The 12352-nt window shown below is 44.9% G+C and overlaps 2 protein-coding genes across 2 annotated transcripts in view; both read left to right on the top strand.

Moving 5' to 3' along the window:
• The window catches only part of LOC127205081 (uncharacterized), a 176460-nt gene that overhangs the window by 1032 nt on the left and 163076 nt on the right, over positions 1–12352 (top strand). The gene's annotated exons all lie outside the window — the stretch shown is intronic.
• On the top strand, positions 4352–4507 carry LOC127205080 (60S ribosomal protein L39-like). The gene has a single exon (XM_051164239.1). The coding sequence runs from the start codon at positions 4352–4354 to the stop codon at positions 4505–4507; it is 156 nt and encodes a 51-aa protein (XP_051020196.1).

Raw genomic sequence — 12352 nt, forward strand, 5'->3', positions numbered from 1 at the left:
GGCTAGACCTGGGCAGGGCCTCAGACTGGTGCTTGAATCCTGACTGCTTGTTCCCAGGGAGCGTCCCTCTTCCAGGCTCAGCATCCCTCTTACGGCCTCCTACCAGACTTTATTAAGTGAGGAGAAACCTGACATAAGCTATCATTTCTAAGCAGTGGGTATGATGCCTCTGATCTCCAGCCTCCAGACATTGTGCCCTTTCAGCTTATAAACCAGACTGTTGAACTAGTCGTTGACAAGTCTTAAGTTGTCCCAAAGCTGCCTCAGAGCATAAAATAACAAAGCAATTTTCTTCTCTACTGTTTTCTGCTAAAATTGTTAAATAGGTATTTACAAAACTCTCTGCGCGAGACTAACAATGAGTGTGATGTTGGCGTGCTAACTGATCATCTCCAAGGGAATGTGGTGAGGCTGTGTGAATAAGGAGACCACACCTAATACACTTGTGAAGAAAATGAAATCTAACTGTGGAAAGCAACCTTAGACCATGCGTGTGTGTGTGTGTGTGTGTGTGTGTGCGCACGCGCGCATGCACATGCATATATACTCTGTTTTGTTTCAAACTTGGAGACCTCCTGCCTCCATTTTTGTAGTGCTGAGACTATAGGCACACACCACCACAGTCAATCGAAGTAAAATCTTGACACTGCCTAAACTCTTTTGGAGTTTGCTTCTCTAACTTTTTGTTTATTCTTGAGGTCTCGGGATCTGAGAATCCCTTCTTATTACCTCACCCCACTGCCCCCAATCTAGACTGTCTCCTCTAGGTGTTCCCTCTACCTTGTGCCCAGCACACTTTTGTGTTTTGTTGTGTGTGTTTGTTGAGACAAGGTCTCATGGCGTGCAGGCTAGCCTTGAACTCACTGATTCTTTTTGTCTTCCCCATAGGCTGAGACGTCCGGGAGGCAGAGTTCTTTTTCCTCACCCTGTAGCATCCAGCACAGGGCTTGGCCCAAAAGTGGCCTCTGGCCAAGTGTTTGTTTGGTAACTGCATTCTGTTGCATGAAAATTACAGGAGGCACTGCTTTGAGCTGAGCTCCTGCACAGGCTCTCAGCATACCAGGCCAAAAGTCAGTCAGAGTTACTCACGCTGACTGACACACACCAAGACTAAGTTACTTGGCCTTTCAGAAACAAAAGGGGACAATAATTGATATCCTCCCCCCACACACACCCAAATAGGCCAATTTTGTTTGTTTTGTTTTTCGAGACAGGGTCTCTCTGTGTAGCCTTGGCTGTCTTGGACTCGCTTTGTAGACCAGGCTGACCTTGAACTCACAGCAGTCCGTCTGCCTCTGCCTCCCGAGTGCTGGGATTAAAGGCATGCGCCACCACGCCTGGCTAAAATAGGCCAATTTTAACAGGCACAATAATGAAATTCCACCTGCTTTAATCTTTACAAAAGCAAATTACCTAAAATAACCTAATGTATTTTATGTCCTTACTTGTCTCACATAGAAAGAAGGTTGGGGGGGGGGGGGGCGGGATGTTGCTTGTTTGTTTAATGTTGTGTGTTTTAATGTTTTGCCTGCATGTATGTCTATACAGTCTGTAAGTACAGTGCCTGCAAGGTCCCGAAGAGGACATTGAATTTGCTGAAACTGGAATCAAACAGTTGTGGTGGGTGCTGAGAATTGAACTGGGGTCCTCCGGAAAAGCAGCCAGTGCTCTTAACCACTGAATCATCTCTCCAGCCTCCAGGGTTTTTGTTTTGTTTTTATGAATCTGGGAAGGGAAGTCAGGGCCTCACACATACCAGGCAAGCATTGTACTATAGAAATGCACTCCCACCCACCTCAAGGAAATTAGCTCTAAAATAGCAGATCCACTTTTGTTCTTTGTACGTTTCCCGCCCTTTAATGGCTATGAAACTAACCCCACTGTGCAGCACATTGGAGCACCTATTTTATGTAGTGTTTCATGATTCAAGATTCACAAAGCCAATTAAGATCTCAAAACTAAAGGGTTACAATTCATAAACATATTAAACTTATTTAGTGTCCAGGCACTGGACTGGGTACTGGGAGCTCAGGTACCAGGTCAGCTGTTCTGCTAAGTTCTTCCAAGAACTTGAGACCTATTTATATAGCCACTGGGAAAGAAGAGCCCAACGTTGTTTGCATGAGGCAGAACTGGAATGGCTTTCACAGCCAGTGGCCCCTCAGAAGGATGCTTCCTTTGAAATAAAGACGCCACACTGAAGAAGAGACTTGAGTGCCAAGGAGTTTTGATTGGATATTGCTATATTTGCCTTGTTCATTTAATAAGTATTATTCTTTAATAAACACCTATTCATGTCAAGGTATTAGAGGCGATGGCAGATTGCAATTCTGAGAGATGAGATAAGGGACAATGCAAATATAATTAAGAAAAGGGGACAGTGGATGACATGAGGGGCAATGGTCATTCAGATACTCAACACGTACACCCCTGTGCCGGCTTCCTTCTTTTTCATAGATGCTTACGGCTTTGCCTGTTTGTGATTTTTTTCATTCCCTCAACTTGGTTTATGTAGTTTCCACCTGCTCTTTTCCTGGTAGCAGCACTGGTCTTCCTCTTACTGGGCTTGTTAATTTTTTGTTTTGTTTAGTATTTCAAACATGTCCACAGCTAGTCCTGTAGCAGTGTCACATTCAAAGGCATGACTAGAAAATCAAGGTGTGAAACATTAAGGAAAATGTGTTGGGGAAAAATGTAAACATTAATGACTTAGATAAAAACTGAAAGAATAGGGTGGGTATTGTGATGCTCACTTTTAAGCCCAGCACTCAGGAGGCAGAGACAGGTGGATCTTTGTGAGTTCAAGTCCAGCCTGGTCTACAAAGCAAGTTCCAGGACAGCTAGAGCTATGAACACACACGCACATGTGTGTGTGTGTGTGTCCCAGAGGTCACTTATTGGCTTGCACAGAATTATGCAAATGGTTGACAACTTCTCTTATGCATTTAAGCCACAATCAGTTTCCTCACCTTTTAACCTCATTGACTGGTTCAAGTCTGTTTTCAAACCCTCAAATCATATCCTGGAGGTGGGTTCTCAGTGTGCTGAGTTACAAGCAGCTCTGTTAAATAATGCCGACATCAGTGGTGCCGCGGTGCTTTACACATGGTGCATAATGCTTTTGAAACTTTGTAAATAAAGAGGTCTACTTATATGCTTTTTTAATTTTCTCATGGTCCTGAAGACCAAATTTTGGGCCTTGGACATGCTAAACACAGGCTGTGTCCCTGAGTTATATAAATGTAGTCCAAGGGGCTGGAGAGATGGTTCAGAGGTTAAGAGCACTAGCTGCTCTTCCAAAGGTCCTGAGTTCAATTCCCAGCAACCACATGGTGGCTCACAACCATCTGTAATGAGATTGGATGCCCTCTTCTACTTACAGGCACACATGCAGGCAGAATACTGTATACATAATAAATAAATCTTAAAAGGGAGGAAAATCCTTCTTTAAAAATAAAATAAATGTAGTCCAACATATTAGTGAAGTAGAAGTTGGCTCTTCATAAGCATTCAGTGAGAATGCATTTGAACATGGGCTGGCCACTTCAGAGTAGAAATGCTTCCAGAATCCTCCTCTGGCTGTGGCAGTCTATTGGTTAGCCCACATGTGCAAACTTGAATCTGTTTGGTGTGTTTTACAGATGGAAACCCATTTTAGCCAATACTCTTGGATTTCCTGGTTTACACAATGTGATTTTCAAACACTCACCAACCAACATCAGAGAAAGACTGCTTTTCTAATGTAGGCCAATAAATAAATTCAACCCAGACTATTCAACAAGTGGCTGAACCCCTCTGAGCGAGAGCCGGTGTTAGCATATTTGCTTACCTTACTTTATTTAGGTTCATGTAGCTACCACCCTTTTCTACCCTTATCCCTTTCAGCACCCCAACACCGGGTAGGAGAGATAGAAGGTTAGTGGGAAGAGGGGGTGCTGAGATCTTTGTAAACTACTCCTGCCAATTAGGAGAATGGAATTGAGTTCCTCGGGGCAAACCCAATCTTCATCTAGTCAGACAGTCTTCTTGTCTCTTTTCTTTTAACCACTTAACAACCAGCAACAGCAGGAGAAACAGCCGCACCTTTTGTCTTGGTGCTCTGATCTTTTTAGACCCTCTCTAGGATCCCCAGAAGTAAACTATCTTCAGCTGGCAAAATCTCACCCCTGCCAGAGCACACAGGACACACATAGTCAGCTGCTGTGGACAATCTGAAGCAGCCCCATATCCCACACTGGGATTTAAACAAAAACATGTTTACAGGACATACCTGGGGTTTTTAAGAAACCAAAACTTGCTCTTCTCCTTTCCTCTGCCATCACGTGCTATGCGTCAAACTCGGCTTCTCGTCATGTTTTCTCATAAGACTTTCAGAGTCAAGCGATTCCTGGCCAAGAAACAAAAGCAAAACTGGCCTATTTCTCAATGGATTGGGATGAAAACTCGTGACAAGATCAGGTACAACTCCAAGAGAAGACGCTGGAGGAGAGCGAAGCTGGGACTGTAAGGATTCAGAGTGGCGAGACTGAGGTTTTATACTGAATCAATCCATCCCACCAGATGGTGTTCAGCATTTTTAACCCCGGGGTTACTTAGTCCTATCTAAATTGGGGGTGTGGCTTGTCCAGTAATAAAATGTAGACCATTTCAAGCCAAAAACAAAAAAACAAACCAAAAAAACCCCAAAACTCTCATTACAGCAAGGGTTCTGTGGGTGCTATGTTTTGTTTTATAATCCCTGAAGAGACGAGACTTACGCTGTGCCTGTCTGCAGTCTGAAACGGGCAAAGTTTGTCTTTGACATTGGGAGCAACAGTCAGCAACATAGGAAAAGCCTGCAACGGCGCCCCTGTAGCAGTCCTGACAAGCGTGACATTTTGCTGAGTAGTCCACCCGCTTGGACTGCCATCATGGGTAGGTGGAAAAGACAAGTAGCTTGGTTGAGGACCTCCTAAGAGGGAACCTGTGTTTCTGTGGCTTTTAGTTCTACCTTCTAATTCTGTGGCCAGGCAGGAAGAACTGCTGTAGAGAACTGAGCACAAGAGTGATGCTCTTAGCCCTGCCCACTTAGAAGCAGTTCGTCACTCTAAGGTTGCTTAAGCAGTAAAAGAGAGGGATCTGGGCTGGTGACGTGACTCGGTAGGGAAAGGTGCTTGCCACTAAACCTGATGACACAAGTTTATCCCCTGCGGTCTGCATGGTACAGTGAGAGAGCCAAGTCCGACAGATTGTCCTCTGACCTCCATGCACATACTGTGGTGCATGTGCACACACACACACACACACACACACACACACACACACCAAAAGGTGTGTCTTTAAGAGATCTTAGTGTTTATGAGAGGAGGGTTTAAAGCAAGACAGACCTTCCAATCATTGCTAAAAAAAAAAAAAGAAAACAGACTCTTGACCAGACTGCTGCTTGTAAGTCCGTGAACTCAGGCTCAAGTGGACGTGTTCCGCGTGTTTGTTTCTTATTGGCTTGCCTTAAAGTTGAATGTACAACGAATTGTAGGGCACTTCTTGGAAAAACCTATTACTGAGCAAGTACAGAACGTGAATCATTCCTCGCCTGAAATACAGGACTGATGTTTACAGGGCAGTTGTCCAAAATATCCTGGCTGGCTTAACAGCACTTCACTTTTCATCACTGTTTGTGTTACTTAAAATACAAGCCGTCTTGGAAACCCACTGAAAATTACATTTTAAAAATTCTCCTGAGAATCCCATAGAATGCTTATGGTTTTGTGGATGATTATCAAAAGTATCTTTTACAGCCTTAAGATATTTTCAGAGATGTGATATACGCAGGAGCCCATCAGTGTCCTGCATATTAACACGCCTGAGCATGTGAAAGACATCATGGCCTTCAGCTTTCCCAGAACTGAGCCAAGCTGCTAATGTAAAGCTGAGAAATCCAGTCCTGAGTAGAAAGACGTTCTTCCTAGAAAGGGATGTATCTGCCGCTGCTTGAACCCAAAAGCACTGGTCTTCTCAAAAGTAGCCCACTATTATGTGCAGAGCTTGTGTCTGACGAACTTGGCAGCGTTCATAGGAGCAGGACAGGCCTTGATCTACTCTCGTCATGCATTTTTTATTGGCTTTGTTTAGTTTTGCTTTTTGTTCAGACAGGGAATTGTTTTTTTCTCCTTTACAAATTAAGCTTGGTGATAGTTTTCCTGTGACGGAATTCCTGAGAAAGTCAGTTCAAACACTGGCTTCGTTTCAGAGGTCTCTCAACCTGTGCTCACTTGCCCCAAGCACGGTGGCTCTAGGATGGGGGCTGTGGTGGAAGAGCAAGCTGCTCAGCTGTGACCTCTAGGGAGTCCAGAGAGCTCACATTTATAACAAAGCCTTTCCCTGCTCCAACATCCACAAATGGATTTCTCCCTTGACGTCACCTCTCAAGGCCCCCATGTCTTGAGCACCCCTGCATCGGGGGGGAGGGCTGCCTTGGTGTCCTCCCATTGCTGCGAAAAAGTCCGCTGAAGAAAAACCTTCGGGAGTAAGGATTTATCGTGCCTCACAGAACCAGAGAAATGGAGTCCATGAAGGCATGGTACCAGGAACAGGAAGCTGGCTGATGGTCGGAATCCACATTCAGGAAGCAGAGAAGAGCCAACACGGGCCTGGTCATAAGACCTCACAGGCCGCCCCTAGCAGTTACTTCCTCCCATAGGACTGAACTGTGCGTTGCACAATATTCCCAGGCAGCACTGCCAACCAGGCACTAAGTGTTTAAGCACATGAGCCTATAGGGGACGTTTCGTAATCAAACCACAGCAAGGACCACGCTCAGCACAGGAGTTTTAGGGACAACTGCAGTTCTAAACCATAACAAGCTCCCAGGCACAAGGCTACAACTTTAATGCGTGGGTAGACTTATTTTATGATCGTTTTGTCCTCAGTCGCCAACTTTGTAGATATGGAATGATGTCCTTGTGTCAAAAGGCTAGACATCAGATCTACTAAAATACTGCCGGTTCAAATGACCATATTCTGGGCGGGGCGGGGGGGGGGCGGGAAATATATATATATATATATATTTCAGACATTCGGCCTCACCCCAGAGCCACCGTGGTTGGGGCAATTGAGCATAGGCTGAGAGGCCTCTGAAACGAAGCCAGTGTTTGAACTGACTTTTTCAGGAATTCCGCCACAGGAAAACTATCACCGAGCTTAATCTGTAACAGACAGAAGAACAAGGCCCTGTCTGAACAAAAAACAAAACTAAACAAAACCAAAAAAAAAAAAAAAAAAAAAAAAATGACAAGAGTGGATCGAGGCCTGTCCTGCTTCTATGAATGCTACCGAGTTTGTCAAATACAAGCTTTGCACATAGATAGATAGATAGATAGATAGATAGATAGATAGATAGATAGACAGACACACACAGATGGTTTCTGGGCAGAGATAATATAAAGGAGTCCAAAGACAGAGTTAACAAATTTAAAATAAAAATACTGACAGAATTACCAAAGCCACTAAACTGATTTTTTTCTTCACCGTTAAAAAAAAAAAAAAAAAAAAAGTTCAAATGATTACCCTATCTAAACTAGATATTTATATCTTCAGATATAAATATTGCCCAGATTGGGGTGCAGTGTAAAGAGAGATAAGGTTCATTCGCCTCAAGAATGAACTGGTCACAGTGACTTTTTATAGCTATTTTGCATCATATTTTGCCTCGGATGATGCCCTAAGATCATCTTCCGGCTGGTGGTTTACTAGCAAGACTCCGGGAACCCAGGAAGCGTCATGCTCATAAATACAGAGTATTAGAGGCAAAGGATAGGGCAAAATCACCAACTGATGGTGGTTGCATGTAAGGGGCCTGGCGTGGTGGTTGAACACATGTGTAAACCCGGCACTCTGCAGGCTGAGGCAGGAAGAGTTCAAGGCCAGCCAAGGCTACTCAGGAAATCTGTGTCTCAACCTCCCTCGCCCCCAAAGCCACATAAGCCAGAGATACCATCGGTCAGACTCAAGCTTGTAGCCTTCCATTTGCCAGCAGTGTTTGTTTGTGATAGCGGTCTCTGAGTTTTACCAAGAGGAAGCGCCTCTACGCCTTGGTGCATCAGCCACATGGCCAAGCCTTGCAGCCTGTGTAGCTGACCTTCAAGTATCCAGCCCCACCTGCGGTCAAGCCGATACCACCCATTTCCCCACCATAAATCACACTGTTAGCTTAGCCTCTCTGCCATAGCCAAAGGCCCCAGGAAAACAGAAACACTCCGATCAGGCAGAGAATTCTAAGAACTTGAAAGTCACCTTCCAGGAGCTAGAAGCCTGGCCTTGTTTTAGAGCTGCACTGATCCTCTCTGCTGGGCTCTTTTCTCTTCTGACCCTGGAGTTTGAAGGTCCACGGCTGCTCTCACGGCTTCTCCCTCAAGTGTCCATTTTACCTCCAGATTTCCTGCTGCACAGATCCCTTGAGCTGTTTCCTTGACTCAGGGCTGTGTTAGGACTTCTGTTGCTGTGAGAACTCACCACGACCAAAAGCAACTTAGGCAGGAAAGGATTTGTTTCACCTTGTGCTTTACTCCATGTGGGGAAGTCAGGGCGGGAACCCGGGGGCTGGAGCTGATGCTAAGGAGGGATGCTAACTAGTGCCTTCCTCAACCTGCTTTCTTATGGCACCCAGGACCCCCTGCCCAGGGTGAGCGTAATGCTCCCAAAGAAGACCAGCTTGTGACTCTAGGTTCAGGCAATCCAACATCATCTTCTGGCTTCCAAGGGCTTGCACACACACATGCACATATACATGCACACACATACACACACATGCACATACACATGCACACACATATGCACGTGCACACACATGCACACACATGTACATGCATACATATACACATGCACACATACATGCACACACACGTGCACATACACACACATGCACATACACATGCACACACATACACATGCACACACATATGCACGTGCACACACATGCACACACATGTACATGCATACATATACACATGCACACATACATGCACACACGTGCACATACACACACGTGCACATACACATGCATACACACTTTTAAAAATAAGCCTGGTGGTGGTGTTGCACGCCTTGAATCCCAGCACGTTGGGAGGCAGAGGCAGGTGGATCTCTGTGAGTTCAAGGCTAGCCGGGGCTACACAGAGGAAACTCTGTCTCAAGAAACCATGCATTAATTAATCTGGGAGCTATTGCTTATCTTCTGAACAGACAGCTCACAACCTCCTGTAACCCCAGGGAATTGGATGTCCTTTTCTAGCCTCCATTGCACCTGCACACCCATGCATACACACACACACACACACACACACACACAGAGAGAGAGAGAGAGAGAGAGAGAGAGAGAGAGAGAGAGAGAGAGAGAGAGAAAGAGAGAGAGAGAGAGAGTACAAAACAAAATAAAACAGAATCTCCAAGTTCTTTTAATTCATGAATTGTCACCTGGGTACAAAATATTCCCTTTAAATAGAATTTATTTTTTAAAAAAACTTAGTTACAAAATAATGGGTTTCTGACTTTCTTTCTTTTCTTTTTTTTTTTTAAAGATTTATTTATTTATTATTATGTATACAGTGTTCTGACTGCATGTACACCTGCAGGCCAGAAGAGGGCATCAGATTACATTATAGATGGATGTGAGCCACCATATGGTCACTGGGAACTGAACTCAGGACCTCTGGAAGAGCAGGCAGGGCTCTTAACCACTGAGCCATCTCTCCAGCCCCATGACTTTCCTATATGTATGTCACTATATGTTTCATATGCCCCGTTCTCTGATCCCCTCCTTCCCACTACTTCCCTTCCTTCCCCCAAACAATCTTCTGTGGTGGTTAACCCTGACTGTCACCTTGATTGGATGTAGAATCAACCAAAAGGCAAGTCCCTGCAAGGCCTGTGAGAGCGTCTCCTGGGAGGATTACCTGAGGGGAGACCCTCACCAGACTGGTGGCATCTTCTGGTCAGCAGCCCAAATATAACATGGTGGGGAAGGGACTGTCTCCCTTTGCCTCCTAGCCTTCACCCCTTGCTGGCAAGTGCATCTACTCTATCAATGTAACTACAGCTTCCATCCTTTACTGACATCAGAACCAGCTCCTCTGGCCTTCCAGTATGTGTGTGTGGGAGGGTGTGTGTGTGTGTGTGTGTGTGTGTGGTGTATGATGTGTGTGTGTAGTATGTGTACATGGTATGTATGGTGTGCGTTCACATATACATATAACCAAATCTAGATTTTACATTTGAAAGGAAGACATACTGTTAGTTTAGTCTGCCTCATTTCACTTAACATGATCATCTCCAGTTCTATGTGTTTTCCTGAAAATGACGTAATTTCATGCCTTATGACTCGATTCTGAATGAAATCCCCTTGTGTATGTGTGCCACACTTTCTTCACCCATCTGTTTAATGCATATCGAGGCTGGTTCCTTTACTTGGCTGCGGAAGAGTGCTGCAGTGGTGTAGTAAGCAAATGCCTCTGGTGGTTATGCTATGCCAACTTCAAGGATACACCCAGGCTGGTAAAGCCAGGCTCTGTGGTCGTTTTTATTATTTTGGGGTGAGCCGCCACATGGCTGCTTCAATTTGTACTCCCACTAGCAGAAGGTAAGTGCTCCCTCTCACCCTGTCCTCCATGGTTACTTTCTTGATGATAAACATTTTGGCCCGGATGAGGCGTGCCCAAGTTTCCTTTCTGTTACTATGATAAAAACTGCTCCGGCTGAATGCAACGAAGAGGAGAACGGGTTGTTTGGCTTCACTTCCAGGTTAAAGTTCATCACTGAGGCAAGTCAGGGCTGAGTTCAAGCAGGAGCAAGGCAGAGGGATACTGCTTGCTGGCTCACTCAAGACTCATGTTTAGCTAGCTTCCTTATAGATTCAGGACCACTTGACCAAAGAATGGCACCACCCACAGTGGGCTGGGCATTCCTACATCAGTCAGCAATCAAGACCATCCCCCACAGACACAGGCTACTCTGATCTGGACAGCCACCTGAGAAGTTTCTCAGGTGACTCTAGGCTGGGTAATGTGACAATTAAAGCTATGTAAGACAAAGTGGACAAAACTACCAAAAAAAAAAAAAAAAAAAAAAAAGTAGCTGTGGTTTGCATTTTCCTGATGGCTAAGGATGCTTAATATTTTTAAATATGTAGGCTATGTGTATTTCTTGTTTCGAGAAGTATTTCTTCAATTCACTTGCCCACTTAGGAACTGAACGGTGTGTGTGGTTTTTTGTTTTATTTATTTATTTATGCATTTTGGATATTAGTCTTTGCATTCAGATGCATAATCAGCAAAGCTTTTCTCCCATTCGCCAGGCCCTCTTCGGTCTCCTAGCGGTTTCCCACGATGCAGAGGAGAACCTTTGTAAGCTCATGAGATCCCACCTACCTCCTTGCTCTTATTCCCTGCGCTCCTCGACGCCAGTCCTGTGCCTCTGATTTGAAGTGTTTCCTCTAGCAATAGGAATTACTTTTATTAATCCCAGCACTCGGGAGGCAGAGGCAGGCGGATCTCTGTGAGTTCGAGGCCAGCTTGGTCGACAAAGCGAGTCCGGGACAGCCAGGGGCACACAGAGAAACCCTGTCTCAAAATCACACCAAAAAAAAAAAAAAAAGAAAAAGAAAAGAATTATTTTTAACAGTTATTATATTAGTGTGTGTGTGTGTGTTTGTGTGTGTGTGTGTGTGTGTGTGTGTGTGTGTGTGTGTGTGTGTGTGTGTGAAGGCCAAGAATGGTGCCCAGTGTCCCACTGTATCACTTTCCATGGTGTTCCTTTGAGACAGGGTATTCACTGAATTTGGAGGCAGGCTATGGGTCCTCCTGTCTTCGCCCTTACGCCTGCAGTGCTGGGGTTAAAGGCGCGCATGACCATGCCAGAGGCTTTATGTGTGTCCTGGATTTGATCCCAGATCCTCCTGCTCACTCAGCAATCCTCTCACTGACTGAGCTCTCTCCAGCCCCTCATATGTACTTAGGCAGGAAAGAACTTTCTGCTATTTAGTCACTGAACACTTTTCACTGCGTTTGCCCTGAGTAAATATATTCTATACTCAGCAATGAGTTCTTAGTTTAGCCAAAGGGAAAGCCAACCTAGTTTTATTCCCTCTCTCTCTCTCTCTCTCTCTCTTTCTCTCTCTCTCTTTTGTGTGCATCTGTTTGTCTGTCTGTGTGTCTGTGTGTGGTTTCTGTGTAGCCAGGTTGGCCTGGAAACTCACCAGGTTCCTGCTTTGGCTGCCCGTGTTCCAGGATCACAGGCATACAGTCATGTGCTTTGCTTAACTCTTTTGAAATACTCTCTATATTTCATAGAATAGGATTCATAATTCTTTATCTTGTGAAAA

The sequence above is a fragment of the Acomys russatus genome, chromosome 21 (genome assembly GCF_903995435.1).
Source record: "Acomys russatus chromosome 21, mAcoRus1.1, whole genome shotgun sequence".
NCBI classification, from domain to species: Eukaryota; Metazoa; Chordata; class Mammalia; order Rodentia; family Muridae; genus Acomys; species Acomys russatus.

Bases quoted from the DNA above. Each gene is read 5' to 3' on its own strand.
- LOC127205080 (XM_051164239.1), top strand. From the start codon at position 4,352: ATGTTTTCTCATAAGACTTTCAGAGTCAAGCGATTCCTGGCCAAGAAA.